This window comes from Apteryx rowi, unplaced genomic scaffold (assembly GCF_003343035.1).
Source record: "Apteryx rowi isolate R43461 unplaced genomic scaffold, aptRow1 scaffold_457, whole genome shotgun sequence".
Taxonomy (NCBI): domain Eukaryota; kingdom Metazoa; phylum Chordata; class Aves; order Apterygiformes; family Apterygidae; genus Apteryx; species Apteryx rowi.
The window spans coordinates 413,850-430,507 of record NW_020450713.1 but is presented as its reverse complement, the minus strand read 5'-3'; the positions used below and the strand labels follow the sequence as shown (position 1 = coordinate 430,507).

The window sequence follows — 16,658 nt, the reverse complement described above, 5'->3', positions numbered from 1 at the left end:
CCTCCTTGGCACATGTGACTCATGGAAGTGAGGTGTGCTTTCTGTCTTCTTGCTCTCAATATGGGGCACTCGCAGGTGGATGTGTTGGAGAGGAGGTCCTCAAACTTTCCATGCTGCCCTTTTAAAGTGTGCRTTTGACTTTGTGCAGTTGGAGACCCGGTCGCAGGCAGGAGGGGGCCATGCCCCCGTGCGTTGCCCAGAGTAGAGGGTTCTGGTGGGCAGAGGTGAAGGTGGGGTAGGAAGCACCAGGTGGTAGGGAGGAGCCTCTGACTGGGGAGGGCGGCGGGCGCCAGCCCCAAGCAGGASCTGGGGATGACCCGCTGCCGCTTGTAGATGCTCATGAGTGCAACCTGGCGCCTGTCCCGCTGAGCGATGGTGGCACAGCTCTTGGCAGCCAGGGGCTCCTCCTGTTGTTCGCCGTGCTGCCCCTGGCTGCGTGCCCTGTACCAGTCCCTGTGATTTCCTGGCAGGGTGCATTCCCAGACACATTCCCTGCCCCGCTCTGGAGCATGTTTCCCCCCAGAAAGGAGAATACACTCCGGGACTGCTGAGCCACTGCTGACAGCAAAGCTCCCCAAAACCCCTGTGTGTCTGCAGAGATGTTAGCATCCGGCTGGCACTGCGACCAGCTCTTCCAGGTGATGGTGCTTTTGGGGTCTGACTCTGCTCTTCATGTGGCATGGGGGGACGAGCAGCCATGTAGGCCCATGTGGATCTGCCAGGATCGGGTGCAGAATTTGTGCAGGAGGCACAGGTATGAGTCCTGCCCCCAGAAAAGATGGTGGGAGCATCTGAGAGGAAATTTCATCAGACTTCCTCTTGCAGCTGTTAATCAGATGGACAGAAAAACAGTGAGTCTACAATAGACCACTTCTGAAATGTGTTACTTTTTATTTCTATTAATTATCTCTCCTTTTTTTTTTTTTTTCCCTGTTGAATGCATCAAATTCTAGGTCTTTCATGTGTTAGAAGCACTGTGCAATAGCTGATTGGTTTGCTGCAGGTTTTCTTGGTTTGCCTACTGGGAAACCTGCTGTACAGTGGAAGCTGTTAAATAAATCAGCTGAAGTGCTACTGGTTTTTGATGATGTGGGTTTAGCTCTGCAACAGGCTTGTCCTGGGTCAGGAAGCTGTCTTCACAAGTGAGCTTGATATGGTCTTACCATATTTTTTCAGTCCTCTCTTAATAATGTTTCAAGTATTCATTACCTTTGATAGGAACTCTGGCTTTTTCCTTCAGATAACAGATTGTTTAGGCAACCATGGAATAAAGGAAGTCTTTAATTATTTTGTCACTTTTAAAACCTTAGAAGGTGCTGTGTATTCACTAATACATAAGTTGTTATGTTATTCTGGAAGAGAGAACTAGGGGTGAAATGTATGCCTATCTTCAGCTAACACAATTCAAGATATCCTACTGTTTTTGAAAACTTGCATGGGCTATTCCAAAACAACTGTGTAATAGGTGTTGATGAACCTTTAGGAAAGGACATTAAAGCCCGGTGACTCCACACCAGAGTAGCACATACTGCTTATGAGTTTACTTCCCAGCGCTCTGCTCCCTACTGAGCTCAATCAAATACATTTTGGTTCAAATACATTACAAAGAAGCAGCAAGCACTGCCTTAAGGAATTAATACATACTTTTATTTCCACTGTAGTCATTGTGTTTCAAGCACGTTATTCTCTGCAGGCCTCTTCAGCAGAAGAAGATACACCAGCCGGCCAACAGGTTGGGGCCAGTCCTGGAAGTGCAGGACCTGTGAGCCTGGCGTGCACTTCCCCGGGTGAGTTGCTGCTGGACAGGGCTTGCCCTTGCCCTTGCCCTCGCCCTCGCCCACCAGCGGGCTGGGGTTTAGGGCCGCCCTGCAGAAGGAACTCGTTAAGTGCATCCGCAGCGGCACCAAGAGGGTTTGTTAGGAAATGCAGAGTGTGTCAAAAATGACAAGCTTGCCTGTGCATTGCTCTGGATACGCGTTGTCTGCTTTGTTGTTTGTGTGCGTGAATAGCTGCTGCTATAGTGCGCTGTAAGCAGAAAGCAATCAGGGCAGAAACAATCAGTCACTAATAGCTTGTGTTTGGCACATTTTTTTCAAGACGCTAAAGAATGAGGTATTTCAGTCCTCCTCCTAGGGGCTTGCAGTTGGGAGTGAATTAAATCAACGGTATTGTGCGCACTCTTGATTTTCCACTTCAAAGGCTTTATGCATGAATCCTAATCAGGAGAAAGCAATTTGCTTGTAAAATTGTCCTTCTCTATTACATTTGAGGCTAGTTTCCCTAGTAGCAGTGTCTCTAAAACATTGCCCTTCAACATGCATTTAATCTACTGCCTAGTATCATACTAAGTTCTTGTTCTTTTTTTTTTGTTATAATTTTTTTTAAATGGGCCTATCATAGTTTATTGTGGTATGGGTATGTAAAAGGTAAAATTTGAAGCAGATATTTACATGAAATCTCTGCCTGTAATTGGTATATAAATATATTGCTCCACTCATCAAGCATGAAGTTACTTAAACAATTGAGCTTTGTCATCAAATATTTAATATAGTACCATCACCCCATGAGTAGAAGCACATCCRGCCTTTACTTGGGGTGCTGCAAGTCTCTAAAGCACATAGACTGTTATCAAGGACTCATCAGCTGACTTAAATACTTTGGTGGCTCACAGATGGAAACAGGCCAGCCTTTCAGGTAGATAAATCATCGTATAGCAGCATGGAGGTTAACAATCTTGAATTGCACCTGACAGGTAATATAGAAGTCTTGGCTTCTCTGAGATTAAGTTTGCCTGTGTTGAAAGATTATTTTTAAAAACATCTAGTTCATGGGCTTATGGTATATCCAGTAAGAAATTAGACTATAAGAAATAGGACTACATTTTATTTGAAAAAATATCTTAACTTTGCAGCTTTGTCTCTTGTATGTGTGGATTAGTTTCAGATCAAAAGCAATTCAAGTCAACTGCAGATCGTGCCAGCCCTATTGTGACCAGCTTAGAGTTACCTGCTAGCCCTGTCCCTTTGGAGGAAGCTGCTTCCAGTGAGAAAGATGTGAAGAAACCTGAAAAGGAACAGCAGAAGGAAGCACAGCTCCCTGCTACGCAGGAGGTGCGTCAGGGCAAGAAGGAGAGGGAGTGGAAAGCAAAACAAAACAGAGGAAGAAAGGGCTCGCAGTCAAATGTTTATTGTGCAGACAACTGGTTGGTGTTTTGCTCTATGTAATGTCACATCAGGGGTTCATTCAAAGCAGCCTGCCAGTGAATGACCCCACAGGGTGGTTTCTGTGCAGAATCCTCTTGTTATTGGAGAGTTTCCCTGCAAAAGGGACCCCCAGGGTCTGCTTGTAGCATCCAAATATGGAAACTGGTAGGAGCAGAAAAGAGACCTTAACCTGCGAACTCATGTCCCTCCAAATGTTGGGAGAGCAGAGTATCCAGAAAGCGTAAACAGAGGAACCTGCACTTTTAGTCATCTTGAAATGCTGGGTAAGGGCAGGTGGTGGCAGAGCTAACAACTAACCAGCCATGACAATACTGCTCTGCAGTTACATTAGGATTTTGGCCCTGGGTTACTATTGGCTTTGGTGTGCAGGACAGTGTGAATATTTCAGACAACAAACAACTAGCAGTTTTTTCCAGGACTTCAATATTGCAACTCCATATTATAATTCTGGAGATAGATGCTTATTAATCATTGATAATGCCRATTCAGAAAATAAGTAGAAAGAGTTTAAGCTGGCCTTTGATTGTGCTTGCTGATCTTTGTATGGTGTTGTCTGTTCCCAAATGTCCAAACAGGTAATGAAACCAAAAGCCCTGGAACCAGAGGGGAGTGTAGTATTCCCATTTTTAAAGAAATTACCCGAGACCAGTCAAGTTACTCTGCAGAATTCTGATCTGCAAGGTGAGCAAAAAGAGAGTGTGGGAGCTGTGGAGACCCCAGCTGAACAGTAATTGAATTCTTACAGGTCGTATTCACAGGAAATCACCTAATCAATGACTCAAAGGTTTTTGCAGATATTTAGTGTCCAGTTGCATCTGACTGATAGTGGTAGTGTGTCTTCTGTGATGGAAGAAAACTCTTCTTGTTGTTCCTCATAAACACGACAGCAGAATTGTGACTCAAAGGAGGCAGACAAGGAGGGGCGCTATCTTGTACATGCCTGGCTCAGCATCAAAAAGTGTATTATATCAATGAGCGTTATAATTTATTAGTACCGCTGCCTGGTGAAAGTGGCTGGGCAATTGGTTTTATCTGTTAATAAAAACTTCTGGAGATAAATTCTACATGCAACTATTCATGCATAGCTCCTTTTTATAGATAACTATGCATATATGGCTACATCTCTCAATTTGACCCATGTACGTCAAAACTTCTTGTAAAAATGAATATTTTTTTACCCTTGTGACAAAGTTTTGTTTAAGATGGATAATGTGTAGTAGTTTTATTTTGTATAGATTTTAGAGATGTATATATGTAGGTATTTTTAAAAAAAAAGAGAGAGAAATTATCTGAAGTTTTGTTCCTCCGAGAGCTTGTTCGGTTGTTAGCTTGTGTATTGCTAATATAATGATTTTCCCAGTGTTTTCAGAATYGATACTACTAAAGGTGATCCCTGTGAAAAACAAAACTATCTGAAAAGGAATAGAAGTCTCACTTGCTTTAAGCGGGGAGATGCTTTGCACACAAGCAACTGTTTTGTGTTAAGTGCAAATCAATCCAAACTTCAAGTAATAGATGGCAGGCACTTCTTGTATTTTCTGAGTGATGCTAAAACACTTGGCCGCTCTCTAGTCTTGACAGCATGTAAAGGGTCACAGAATCCCCAAAACGTGCATCTCCAAGAGAAATGCAATGTGAGCAGCATACAAAGACAGGAAGGGGTGGCTGTCCTTAATTAGACCTTGGCATGCCAGAGCCCTCCTATAAGATTAGATGGTATGTTACAGCAGCAGCTTTTAAATACGGGCAGGCCTCGTGACCTGGAAACTAGCTCTGCTCAGCCACTTTTTACAAAGCGCTTGTCGTGCCCATCCCCAGCACGGCGGGGCTGGCCGGCGGCAGGCGGCGCGCGGCCTCCTGACAGCGGCGTGTTTCTTGTCTCGTGTGTGTGTGTGTGCCGTCCCTGCAGAGCCGCCCCGCGGGGCCGCGCTGCCGCTGCGCCTGCGGACCTGCTGGCGCCGCTCGCAGTTTTTCTCGCAGCCAGGTAACGGAGGCGCTCGACCCGCTTCGCCCCTCGCGCTGCCCCCAGGAGTAGGTGCCGTCAGATGCGGGAGCGGGGCTGGCGCTCAGGGGCACTTGTGCTACCTCTCGCTGTCCTAGAGAGTGTCTATTCCTGCTGCACAAGCTGTTGGGCCACGCGTTGTTGTAACGCTCTGGTTTCAGGCACCCAAACAAAATCATTTGCCTATAAATACCTTTTCCTCAATTTCTTACAATCAGCTTAATTCAAAGACATTTGAATAGAAAATGGCAACGGTTCTCTTCGTAACTGTAGTGCAGTCCTGTCCTGCCTTTGCTCTGCTTTTTCCTTCCCTGCACTGAATCATGAAGGAAAAAGTAAATCAAACTGGGTAACGCTCAGCGTTCAAACACCGCTAGTGTCTACGGCCAGAAGTAGATCGCATTAGCTAGTGGTAGAGTAGAACCTGATGTTAGTTGATCTTGTGCTCCTCTATACCCAGATCAAAAGTACTTTTGCTGGTGAAGGGTGTAATCTATTTTTCTGGTTTATTTGCTTGCAATTTGTCGTTGCGTTTGGTTGTGGGAGCAAATACAAAACTAACATGACGCTTTTTTTATAGAGATACAATTTAGCTTTAACTGCAGGCTAAGCACATTTTGCTGTTTTGCTATATTAATTTTAGTTTTTTTCTTTTTCTGTTCTCTTTAATAGCTGATTCTGATAGTGGTGACAAATCAAATGTGAGTAACTTTTTTGCATTATTGTTTGGTTTAGAGATATGTGTTGTAGCAAAAGTGAAATTTGTATACAAAATCTCTTGCAACATCCCCAAAATAGAATGCGGAATTTTGTCTCATAAAAATGAGAGAGCAAAAAATACAATCCAAACTGATTTTGGAAAAATGATTATGGAGAAAATTCCTTCCCCCGTTAGACATGGTGTGAATCTGGAATTTGTGCCTTCATCCCTTATCCAGAGGGAATACTAGCTATACAGTACCGGGTTGTGAGAATGCTAGCAGTACAGCACTGGGTTGTGGGAATCACTTTATTCTAGAGCTTCAAAATCTTGAAATAATTTGCAACCCTGAGTTATCCCTTCTACTTTATGTGCATAGAAATTAGAAAAGATCACAATTTTACTGCTTCCCAGGAAGGGTAATCACGAGTGCTAGATTAAAGTCCAAGTATTTTATATGGGGCTAGCCATATAAAAATAGACAGAATGTCTTCTTATCTGACTCTAATATGACCCTTAGTGGAAATGAATATGGCATCAAGTGTCTAAAATTGCCCTTGATTCTGAAGGATGTCACGTAATGGGATCCTGATCTAATTGAGGCCTGGGATGTTATTATGTTCTGGGTAAAATAAAAATAAAAATTAAAAATAAAGGCTATAAGATATGCTGGCAGACATGAGATGAAAGGATACATTTTATGATCATAAGTTACTTTGCACGGTGCACAGAAAATTATACAGAAGAAAAATAATGCTTTTCTTTAAATTCGGGTACCCGCAGGTAACTCCGTTCAGTGCTGCTTAGAGTTTTCTTTCAGATACTCTGTTTTTTCCCTCCAGTTGAAGCTTCCCAAGCCCCTCTCTGCAAACCAAATGATTTTTTTTTTCTCATCCAGATACCTGTGGGCAATCCCAAGTGTCAGTAAAACTAAGAATATTGTCTGCTAACCAGGAGAACCATTACCTAGTTTTGAATTCCCCATTTTAACATTGCCATTAGGGGTAGGCTAGATCAAGTGCAGCTTTCTGTGGTAGCCTTGTGAAGTACAGTGTTCAAGTCTAATAGCTTCATTTTACTTCACACAAGCGTTTCAATTTCTGGTCCTGGGATCCAGAAGAAGAGCGAAAGCGACAGGAAAGGTGGCAACATGAGCAAGAGCGCTTGCTTCAGGTAAGGAAGCACCTATATTTCTTCCACCTTGTGGCTTAGTTGTTTTCCAGTTGAATTGTCACTTTAGACAAAAGTCGAGCATTTTGGGTCAGTTTAATTTTTTTCATTTACTCTCCTTCAAACTCCAGTGTTTCATCTGAATTGAATAAATTGCTTGACAAGAAGATTTTTCTCCCAAGGAAAATGATGATTTGCTGAAGCTGAAACTTTTCTGGAATGATTTTTGCTGTTAAAAACAAGACAGGGAAATCTATCCTGACTGAGCCAGGAGCTTTGGAAAGTCACTAGTGATAGGGAAAAGCAGACAAGTTCTGCACTTTTTGTGCCTTGAACTAAGAGCTTTCAGATGGGTCTTCCGCATCCTCTGTGGATGCTTTAGCAGATTCTGCGGCACATGAATAAGAATATGAGCATATGTACACATTCCCTGTGGTTTGGGCCCTCTATTTCTCCCTTTCCCATCACCTCCTAGAAAGACTGAAAGGACTTATGCACTCCAATGGGGAGCTAAACCAAAGGTTAGTACTCAGCTGTATTTCAAGTATGTTGAGCATAAGCTGTGAGACTTAGTTGTTTTGATTCTCTTTCTTGAGACTAATATTTTGCTGACCATGACCCCTATGGAACTCTTTAAAAATGATGATCTTACTAGATTTTCATAGACTTCCACTTTGTTCACATTGTCTTCTTAGAGAACATCAAGCTAAATTTGTGCATGAATGGTTTTTTTTTGAGGTGAGGGGACCCAAAACAACCGCTGATTTTACCTAGTGGTAGAGTAAGCTGTAAAAGGTCTGTTTTTCTGTCTTGATTGGGAGAACTGCAATGGCCCTAAGAACATGAACTTCCCTCTGTCAGTCAGCAGTATCTTTTGACAATATGGTTACCTATGAATAGTCCCAAAGAAGTCGTATCTTTCCTCCATGTAACAGAAGAAGAGCAAAAAACTATGCAAGGATGGAGAATAATAAAATGTTGTCTTTTCATCTTTTAAGAATGACTTGTGTATCTGTCTGTACTCCTTTCTTGAGTTTATTGCTTTTTACCAAGAATGTTTCCTTTTAATTGTTTCCTTTTAAAATGATGTAAAATTCTCATCATAATTTTTCTGGCATATGTTCTCTTAATAGTAAATGCATTTCTAATGGATTAGGCAGATGCTTCTCAATTTTCTCTTTTAACTTCTTTGCGTAGTAACTTGGACAGGAGCTGGAAGTGATGTAAAAGGGATAGGGAAGTCGCTCTACTTCCCCATATTCAAACCAGTTCTATCAAACATTTTCAAAGATCTCTTTGAGATAATTTTTCATGCAAATCTGTGTAGAACCAATTTTCAAGAAAGAATCCCGTCAAGGAGAAAAAATGAATTGCTTAGCTAATCATGAGCTTATCCTCTTCAAGCCTTTACACACTGTTTATTTATCTTTTAAACTTGCACAGCTATTCATCGTTCATTAAATTGTACTGACATCTCTTTCAAATTAGTGCCAAAAGCAGTATCTACAAAACCATTTAAATTTATGTGCTACTACACTGAAATGATTAATGTAAAATCCATGCTTAAGTGTATTGGGGTGTGTGATAGCTTTTTAGAACTCTTAATGCTATATGATAAGTAATAAATTATTGAAACTGTTTAGAATAAATTTTCTTTCACACCAAGCATTTAAAAATTTCTTCTAACAAATTAAACTTCTAGTATGTTAAAAGTTTTATGTGATTTGAAAGTGTTACATACAGGTGCAGAAGACAAGGGGAAGGAGGAAGAAAAGAAGCTTTTTAGATACCCAGAAATGTTTCAGATGTTTGTATTTCATCCCTGTTTCTGATTAATCCATTTGTAGCAAGTTCATTTTCACATATTACAAATTTTGCTCCTCTGATACAGAGTTTTCTGAACTGATCTATATTTATGTCTTCTCCAGGAGAAGTACCAGAGGGAGCAGGACAAGCTGAAAGAGGAATGGGAAAAGGCACAAAAAGAAGTGGAAGAAGAGGAACGTAGATACTACGAGGAGGTATAATGCTCAGAGGAGATTGTCTAGTGAATTCTTTTTTAAGTTTAAATGCACCCACTTACTGTAAAGAAAAAGAAAACCCAAATCTGAACTGATTATTGAAAAGGATGAAATCTCAATAGGATTTTTTCCCTTAAATACCGCCATAAGAATTGAGGAAAAATATTTAAATATTTAGACAGGGATCCTCAGAATCTCTGCACAGATGGAGGTGCTGATTGCTGTACAGATTTGGGTAAGTCATCAGGATTGCCTCTGGRCATACTCAGAGTTCCCCATCGGGTGAGAGCCTCCTGTGTTCCTGCACACAGCTGTGTGTACCTGCAAGTGACTGAATGTGGTGAAACTCAGGAAGAAACTGTTGTCTGCCTTGGCTTGATCATGTAGATATTTTTAGACTAGTCTCATTTTCACACAAAATTTCACCAGAAATGTTCAAAGTTTGCAATTGTGGTCTATTAGCATATATAGGAAATACTGTCTTTTTTCTGTCACATATGGGACATCATGGCAGAAAACTGGAAAATGTTAATGTTTTTGATTTGAGTGGTTGTACATCATGCAAATTGACATTTTATCATCTGTGTTTAGGGGCCATACTTGTGATCTTAACGAGAAATAGCTTATTTCAACTTGTGGAGTTTCTCATGTACCAGGTGTAATTTCATATTTTTATACGAAATTTTTTAAACTTGTATTATGAGAAACAGTGATGCCATCCCAACTGGAATATTCTTTCCAGTTGTGGACATTCCATCTCAAAGATAATCGTAGTGAAAGGAAAAACAGTTGGAAGCAGTGAATGCAAAAGCTTGAAGCAAATTAAAAACTGAAGTGATTCTTTTTCCAGAAGACAAAGCTATTACCATGATCCTTGGTACCACAACTCCTTTCCTAGCCATGTGGATATGAACATGTAGCCAAACTTTGTGCTTCTACTTTTTAAGTTCATAGTTGACATTCTGTATTTTTAACACCCTGCTCTCTCCTTATCCTCTTTTTTAGGAGCGTAAGATAATTGAAGATACAGTGGTTCCATTCATTGTTTCTTCAAACTCTGCTGAACTCCTCTCCTCCTCTTCCTCTGCCACTGAAGGAAGCAAGACAGTGGTGAGTTTCTTGTGGAGCAGTAAAGCAATAAGGCAATAAAGACAAACCCATCTTCAGTGTAGAGTTAGATTCTTCCCTAAAGGCCAACAAAATCTGGGAACAGTAAAAGTATTTCTTGAATCCCTTACATCTTTTACTGGGGATACCTCAGAGCACTGTAGCTTGTATATTTTTACAACTGAACAGCCAAACTCTCAAGCAAACTGTCACCATCCCACTTTGGACTAGAGCAGAGGGTGATACTTGCCTTATATCTCCTTCTTTTCTTTGACTGGTACTGTGAAAAGACAGTCACCTGTTTCTGTTTGCTTTAGCCACTTCCTGAAAGACAACAAAAACTGAATTGACTTCCCTGCATCCAAAATCATGAGTTTAAGTCAGTGCATCAAGCATATCTGAGATGAAACTGAATTCTGCCTCCTCACTCTTCCTCCTTTTCTCTCCTGGCTTCTCTCCTACAAAGCAGCAAAATAAATAGAGGAATGTTGACTCTGTGATTCTCTTTTGGCTTATGCTGCACAAAATGTTTAACTTGATGCATCTAGCATCTAATTAAATCAATTATTTGCCAGAGATCGGAGAATGACACCCCAGGTGAGATCAGTGGAATAAATGTGGGATTCCCAGACTTAATTTTCTCCTGCCCTAGGCACCCCCACCCAAAATGTCATCTGCCTTTTCCCATTCATCTGCAAGACCAGAAATCCTGTATCATCTGTTTCTCCTCTCACCCCTCCTACTGCCTCTTATCACTCATCACCGTACAGGCACCTCAGCCGTAGCCCTTTTTCTACAAGGCTGTTTAGTGGTAACTTCCTGGGTGGAGTTGCTTACCCCAGGTTCAGGGCARTGCCTACGTCCAGTTTATGAAAGGATCTCATGCTGTGGCTTATGTAAGCTCCTCCACTCAGGTGGGACCCACTCTAGCACAGTTTTGGAAGTAGTGTTGTTGTTCCCATTTGGGAGTTCCCAGAGCACATAATACCCTGTCCCCAGTCTACTGTCTGCAAAATGAATGACATTGCTTGTGGCAACGGGCTGAGATCCCTCACAAAGAAGTCTCCCTAAGGCCTATGGGAGAGTATTTAATCTCTCAAAGTCATTCAAAGATTTCTACCAAACATACGTAGTAGGAAGTTTTATTTTGTCATCCTGCACTGACTCATAATTGGTCAACRTAACATAAGATGTTCTTTTTAATCATAAGGTATGTCAACACAATGCATCTGGGGGCAGCCTATGCTTTTCTCATGCATGTGCTGATGCTGAGTTCAAGAGAAGCTCCTTGTTCCCACCCTTGCTGTCTTCTAGAACACAGCTGATTCCAACAACTCTCCAGAGGAGGGCAAACAACAAGAAGTTACAAGGCAGAAAAAATTGCTTTTGGAGCAGGACAGTATGCCATTTCTGAAAAGCAAAGAAAATGAACTCCAGCAAGAAAAGAATAGGTATGGATCAAGCCTAAGCATTTCTCCGCCGTGTGTAGCTTTGTGTTCTGCAGAGTTGTGGGAGTCACATCTGCCCTTGACTGATGCTGGAGCATCAGCATCTGACCATGAGGTTGTGATACCCATTCTGCATCACAAGGTGATAATTTCAGCAGTACCACAGCTAATGGAGGAGGATATAAAATACAATTTAAGTTAGTCTTCTCATTTCCTTGGCATGGTTGTAGGTGTAATATATATTCACTTGCAGCAGGCAAAGGCAGTGCTAGTTTGTGTATCAGAGGACATGCCTTTTAAGCATGTGGGTTTGCTGAGAGGCTGTTATATAAACCAGATCAGAATTAGATCCTATACATTAGATAGCTTGGACATTTCTATATGGCCCCGTATTTTGTTTTTTATACCAGTTTCCCAAACCTTTTAGTTGAATAAATGAGCAGGAGCTATTTTCATGCAGAGTTAGGATCTTTGTGAAGTTACCTAGTTATCTTGAGAGCTCCATACCCAAACTTGCCAGATGGTCTTCAAAGCCCTGGTCTTTGCCAAACTGGTAATCACAGCTTTCACAAAGAGAAGAAACATCTGATGAGGCCAAATACTATATAGAAAACACTGAAAGAAGCTATTTCTATGTCAAAGAAGCTGTTTTCCACAAATCCAGAATGATCTTTAGTGCTTGCACATAGCAGTGCGTGAATGAAGCAGGAATACTTGGCAAGTTCAGAAACAAATTTGTTATTTCTTTGCTGTTATCCACATTGGTTTAGCATTGCGATGCACTTAAAAAAAATTGTTCCACATAATAGACTTCTATTCAAAAATGTGATTTTGATGTTATACTCCAGTGGAAATTTTTCCTGGGTTTATTTATACAATGTGACTTACTCTTATCAGCAGTGTAAATAAAGTGCTCTCAGGACATCCAGAGACAGGTATCTTGAAAGGAAGTGAACAGGCGCACCAGATGTCTGTGCCGGAACACAACTCATCTGCCAGGCTCAGTCTACCATTAACTCAGGGTAAGAGTCAAAATTCTTTATACAGATGTATTATTTTTCCCTACAGAAATCTTGCAGGTATTTAGTGGCTGCCTGGAAACTCAATTTTGGAAATTAACAGTAGGCTTATTGCGTCAAAATGTGAATGTCTCATATGCTAAGTTTATTTTCTGTTAGAAAAGATAAATATGTTCAGCTGAAATTTAAGCCCTTCTTCTTTGAATCAAAGATGAGTTTTTCAGCTGTAGTTAGAAGTCTTGTTAATAAGCCTGTATGTTCATGGTAATAAGTAAAAAGTTTTCTTCTCTCTGTTATGTAATCTTATATATGTGTATATATATATATGCATAGTTGTGCACATATACATATATGATGTATCTTGATACAGAGAGCATATTTGCAAAACTTATTTCATTTCTGATAACTAATTAGATTCATTAACTACATTTCTGTGTATAAAAACCTCTACTTGTGATGTGTAACCATTTTAAATTAAGCCTAAAGAAACACCTGTCTCAATTTTGCCCTTAGAAATGCCTGACAGCATTTAAGATTAATAGATTGTTTTAAGCTCTCATAAATATTGCTGTTCTTTGAATGTAGGCATGTCCCCAAAGCATTGTTTTCAGGAAGAGTCATCCTAAAAAAAAAGGAAAATTCACTAATTTAGTATTGTTATCTAATGCAAGTGAAAAGTGCAGGGTAGTTAAGTAAGACTAAAGGTAAGGAGCAAATATTGATTTTGAAATTGAGTTTTAGATCTTTATTTTCAGTCTAGCATAAAAATTGATGATTCTAAAAAAATGAGACCAGTCTATGAACAGAAAAGGTTTCAGTATTATGACTTGCTCCAAATGCAAACTCAGTTTATTAAACTTAGCTGTTTTGTTTACCCTGTCACAATTTTATTGTACCTTTAGTGCTTTGATTAAAGGTTGCTCAAATAAAGAAAGCAAAAGATATTGTGCAGCAATCCATGCTCGTGGATTTATAGTGGTGATTAAGCAAACTTCAAAGATTTGACAGTTTTAACTTCCTCTGTTAATCGGGCTTTTTTCTAGGTTCTCTTCAGCAACTTGCTCCCTTATCAGTACTCTGACTGCTTCTTTCTTGTCCCTTGATGCCTCTCATCCCTGCTCTCTCCTTATGTCCTGAAATAGTCAGGAATAGTGAGGGGTTTTTTTGTCTTGATGACATCTAAAATAGGTAACATGCCTTTGATAGGCCTGCTAGAACTTTTCTTCTCCTCTAACCCACCTGGCTGGTGCATTGAAGGGTAAGGCCCTCCCCAGGCAGCGAGTCACAAGATTTGTCTGCCAGGATGCTCGTAGCTCTCCCCTGTCTGTCTCGGAGATGGGGTGGCCTGGTTGCCTGGGTGTCACAGTTGGTCGCATGTTGCTGAGAGGTCGTTACTGTCCCTGAGCTTTATGCATTCATGTGAAACATAAAAGGAAATTACAAGAGAAGACGACTGTTTATTAATAGGCTTATGGAGAACACTGACTATATTTCCTTTCTATTAAGTCTTGAGAAGGTTGGATCCCCAGGCACCGCAGGAAGTTTATCTCTTTGATGCTTATTCCTTACTACAGAAATACTTTGTTTCCTCAACGGCTACTCAAGGATAGCTGTTTGGCTCTCCTTTCCCCTCCTCCGGAAACTGAGACCCAGCAGCAGTGCAGGTGATGTAAATGTGAAGGTAATACAGTAGGAGTTTCTCCCACAGAGGCCTTCTGGAGCAGCAGAGTCTGTCTCTGACTTTGTGGGTTTTCTGAGAACTTCTCTTTGAGTACCAGCGCTTTCAAATGGGTGCAGGTTATCTGAGGGGAGGGTTGGGCATGTGCAAATACAGCACTATGTGTAACTGATAGCTCCTGGTGTCCTTCGTGTCTCATGTGAATCAAGAAGATTGTCTTGGCCTAGTTCTGACTTTCACATCTCATGTCTCCTGTATGGTGCGCCCACAGGTACGCTGATTTATAAATATTCACAGAGGCATTTTGCCATAAGTGTTGAAGTCAGCCCACCTCTCATTTCAGACCTCTCGTGGAACCAGCAGCTGCTAACCAAACAGTCCCCGCAGCATGCAGATGATGTGAGGCAGAGAACGTCCCCGGGTCAGAGCGTGGGTCCTCAGTCTAACTCCGCAGGGGAAAAGAGGAGGTGAGAATGCAGAAAAAAGATTATTGCAAAGTTTGAGAGGTCCTGCTAACTCTGTTCTCCCTTTTATTGCTGCTCAGTGTGCTAAGTTAAATTTTATTGGCGCATACCTGAGTAATCATGCAGTGAGCAGATATTTTTAATTCCTGGCTTTCCCACCAAGCCTGCTAACTTTTATGCACTTCATTTTTCATTACTGATTACCCAGTAACTAATTTCATTAGGAAGCACACCCCTTGCTTGTCGGCATCTCTCTTTTTTTCTTCAGCTCTTTAAACACTCATCTATGTAACCATTTATGTACTTTGTTTTAACTGCCTAAAACAAACATTTATAGCTAGTAAGCAGATAAATATCAAACTGGGAATGCCAGGTAAAATCTGCCTCATTGAAGTTAGTATCTAAGAACTTAGTTCCCCAGCTTCTAAACCCACACTAGCATTGCATTCCAGTTCTTTAAGGATTATAACATTTAAAAGAAAATACATAGAAACTAGTATTTTCTTTCTGCTATAGATTTTGATGATCCTCCTTCTTCTTTGCCTTGTGTTTTTGGTAATCATTGCCAAAGGGCAATGCCAGTTCTTTTAGTAAACAAGGGAGGGATTTGCCTAATATTTGCACAAAGCATATCTATGTAATGAGAAAGGAACATCTGCTTTCATTAACATATATATGAACAGTCTCCTGCAAAATATGTGCTACTCTGTGAGGCTTGTATCCAGTCAAAACTAATGTAGATTGAATTCTGGTTACCTGCTCCTCGTAACAAACTACTTACGTATGTTTGAGAAAGTTGTTATGTGATCTGTAAACAGCTATAAGCAGTGAGAGGTTGAATCAATCCTGTGATTTCTGATGACAAAAAACATAACATGTTTTTTCTCACTGAATTCTTCCAAAGCATAATGTATGCAACTAGGAATAAGCCACTCTTCTGTGTTGATAGCTTTGTTTTTACTCAGTTAAGGGTACACACTCTCAATCAGCTACCCCGCATCTGCTCTACCTGTGTGTTTCTGTGCACGTTCCCTTGGCAGAGTACAAGTGTTGTGCCTTGGCTTAACCCTCCTTCATCACGATGTGAGACAAACTGTACTCATAGGTGGGTAGGAGTCTGCTCRGGGATGATTACCTTGTGAGTTATCTTTATTAAGCAATACTAAGCAAATCAGGACTCTGAACCAAAATACGTGTGTCTGTTTTTCATTCTATCAAAATAGCAGTGAACAGCTAATTAATACTTTGTTTTGGTGTTAAATGAGATCTTTAGAGCTGGAAATCCTGAAACCCATCAGCCAGAATTTCTCAATACAAAATCTCTGGTTTTATTTGTTCTTTAGCTATTGCAATTCTTTTTCTCTCCTGTATTTTAGGGCAGGCTGTCACGAGAATTTCCGATCTGGGCCATCATCTCCCTGCTCTCCTGCTGCTCCAAGTCACTCACCCAACAGGTACAAAAGGTCAATAAGGAATTTTGCAGACTGAATACATCTCTCAGTCGCTGGTGAACTGCTGCAGTGTAAATCACATTAGTATTATGTGGGTGCACTATTAATACTTCTAAATGTTGCAATTTACAACCATCCACACATAAAACATATAGCTCCCTCTCCCATACTTCCTGCCTACTTCAGCAGTGAGTACTATTATGCTATAAAATAACACAGTTCAGAAAGCAGCTGCAGAGCTCTGCTTGATCATTGAAATCTCACTGGGGTAATACAAGCTCCAGTCAAATTAAGCAGTTAAGCATGAGCTTAGAGCACTTAAGCCAAAGGATGTTGTCTTTGTAGTTCGATGTGAATAGTCACACGCTCACGAG

At 40.9% G+C, this 16,658-nt stretch overlaps 1 protein-coding gene across 1 annotated transcript in view; it reads left to right on the top strand.

Annotated features, from left to right (window-relative positions):
* Nucleotides 1-16,658, top strand: part of LIMCH1 (LIM and calponin homology domains 1) — a 117,525-nt gene that overhangs the window by 94,945 nt on the left and 5,922 nt on the right. Inside the window, exons 20-30 of the mRNA XM_026077533.1 lie at nt 1,694-1,787; nt 2,938-3,110; nt 3,800-3,905; nt 5,899-5,927; nt 7,016-7,099; nt 9,025-9,117; nt 10,123-10,227; nt 11,539-11,675; nt 12,573-12,694; nt 14,713-14,836; nt 16,210-16,296. Coding sequence (XP_025933318.1) covers nt 1,694-1,787; nt 2,938-3,110; nt 3,800-3,905; nt 5,899-5,927; nt 7,016-7,099; nt 9,025-9,117; nt 10,123-10,227; nt 11,539-11,675; nt 12,573-12,694; nt 14,713-14,836; nt 16,210-16,296 — 1,154 coding nt within the window. The remainder of the gene's footprint in view (nt 1-1,693; nt 1,788-2,937; nt 3,111-3,799; nt 3,906-5,898; nt 5,928-7,015; nt 7,100-9,024; nt 9,118-10,122; nt 10,228-11,538; nt 11,676-12,572; nt 12,695-14,712; nt 14,837-16,209; nt 16,297-16,658) is intronic.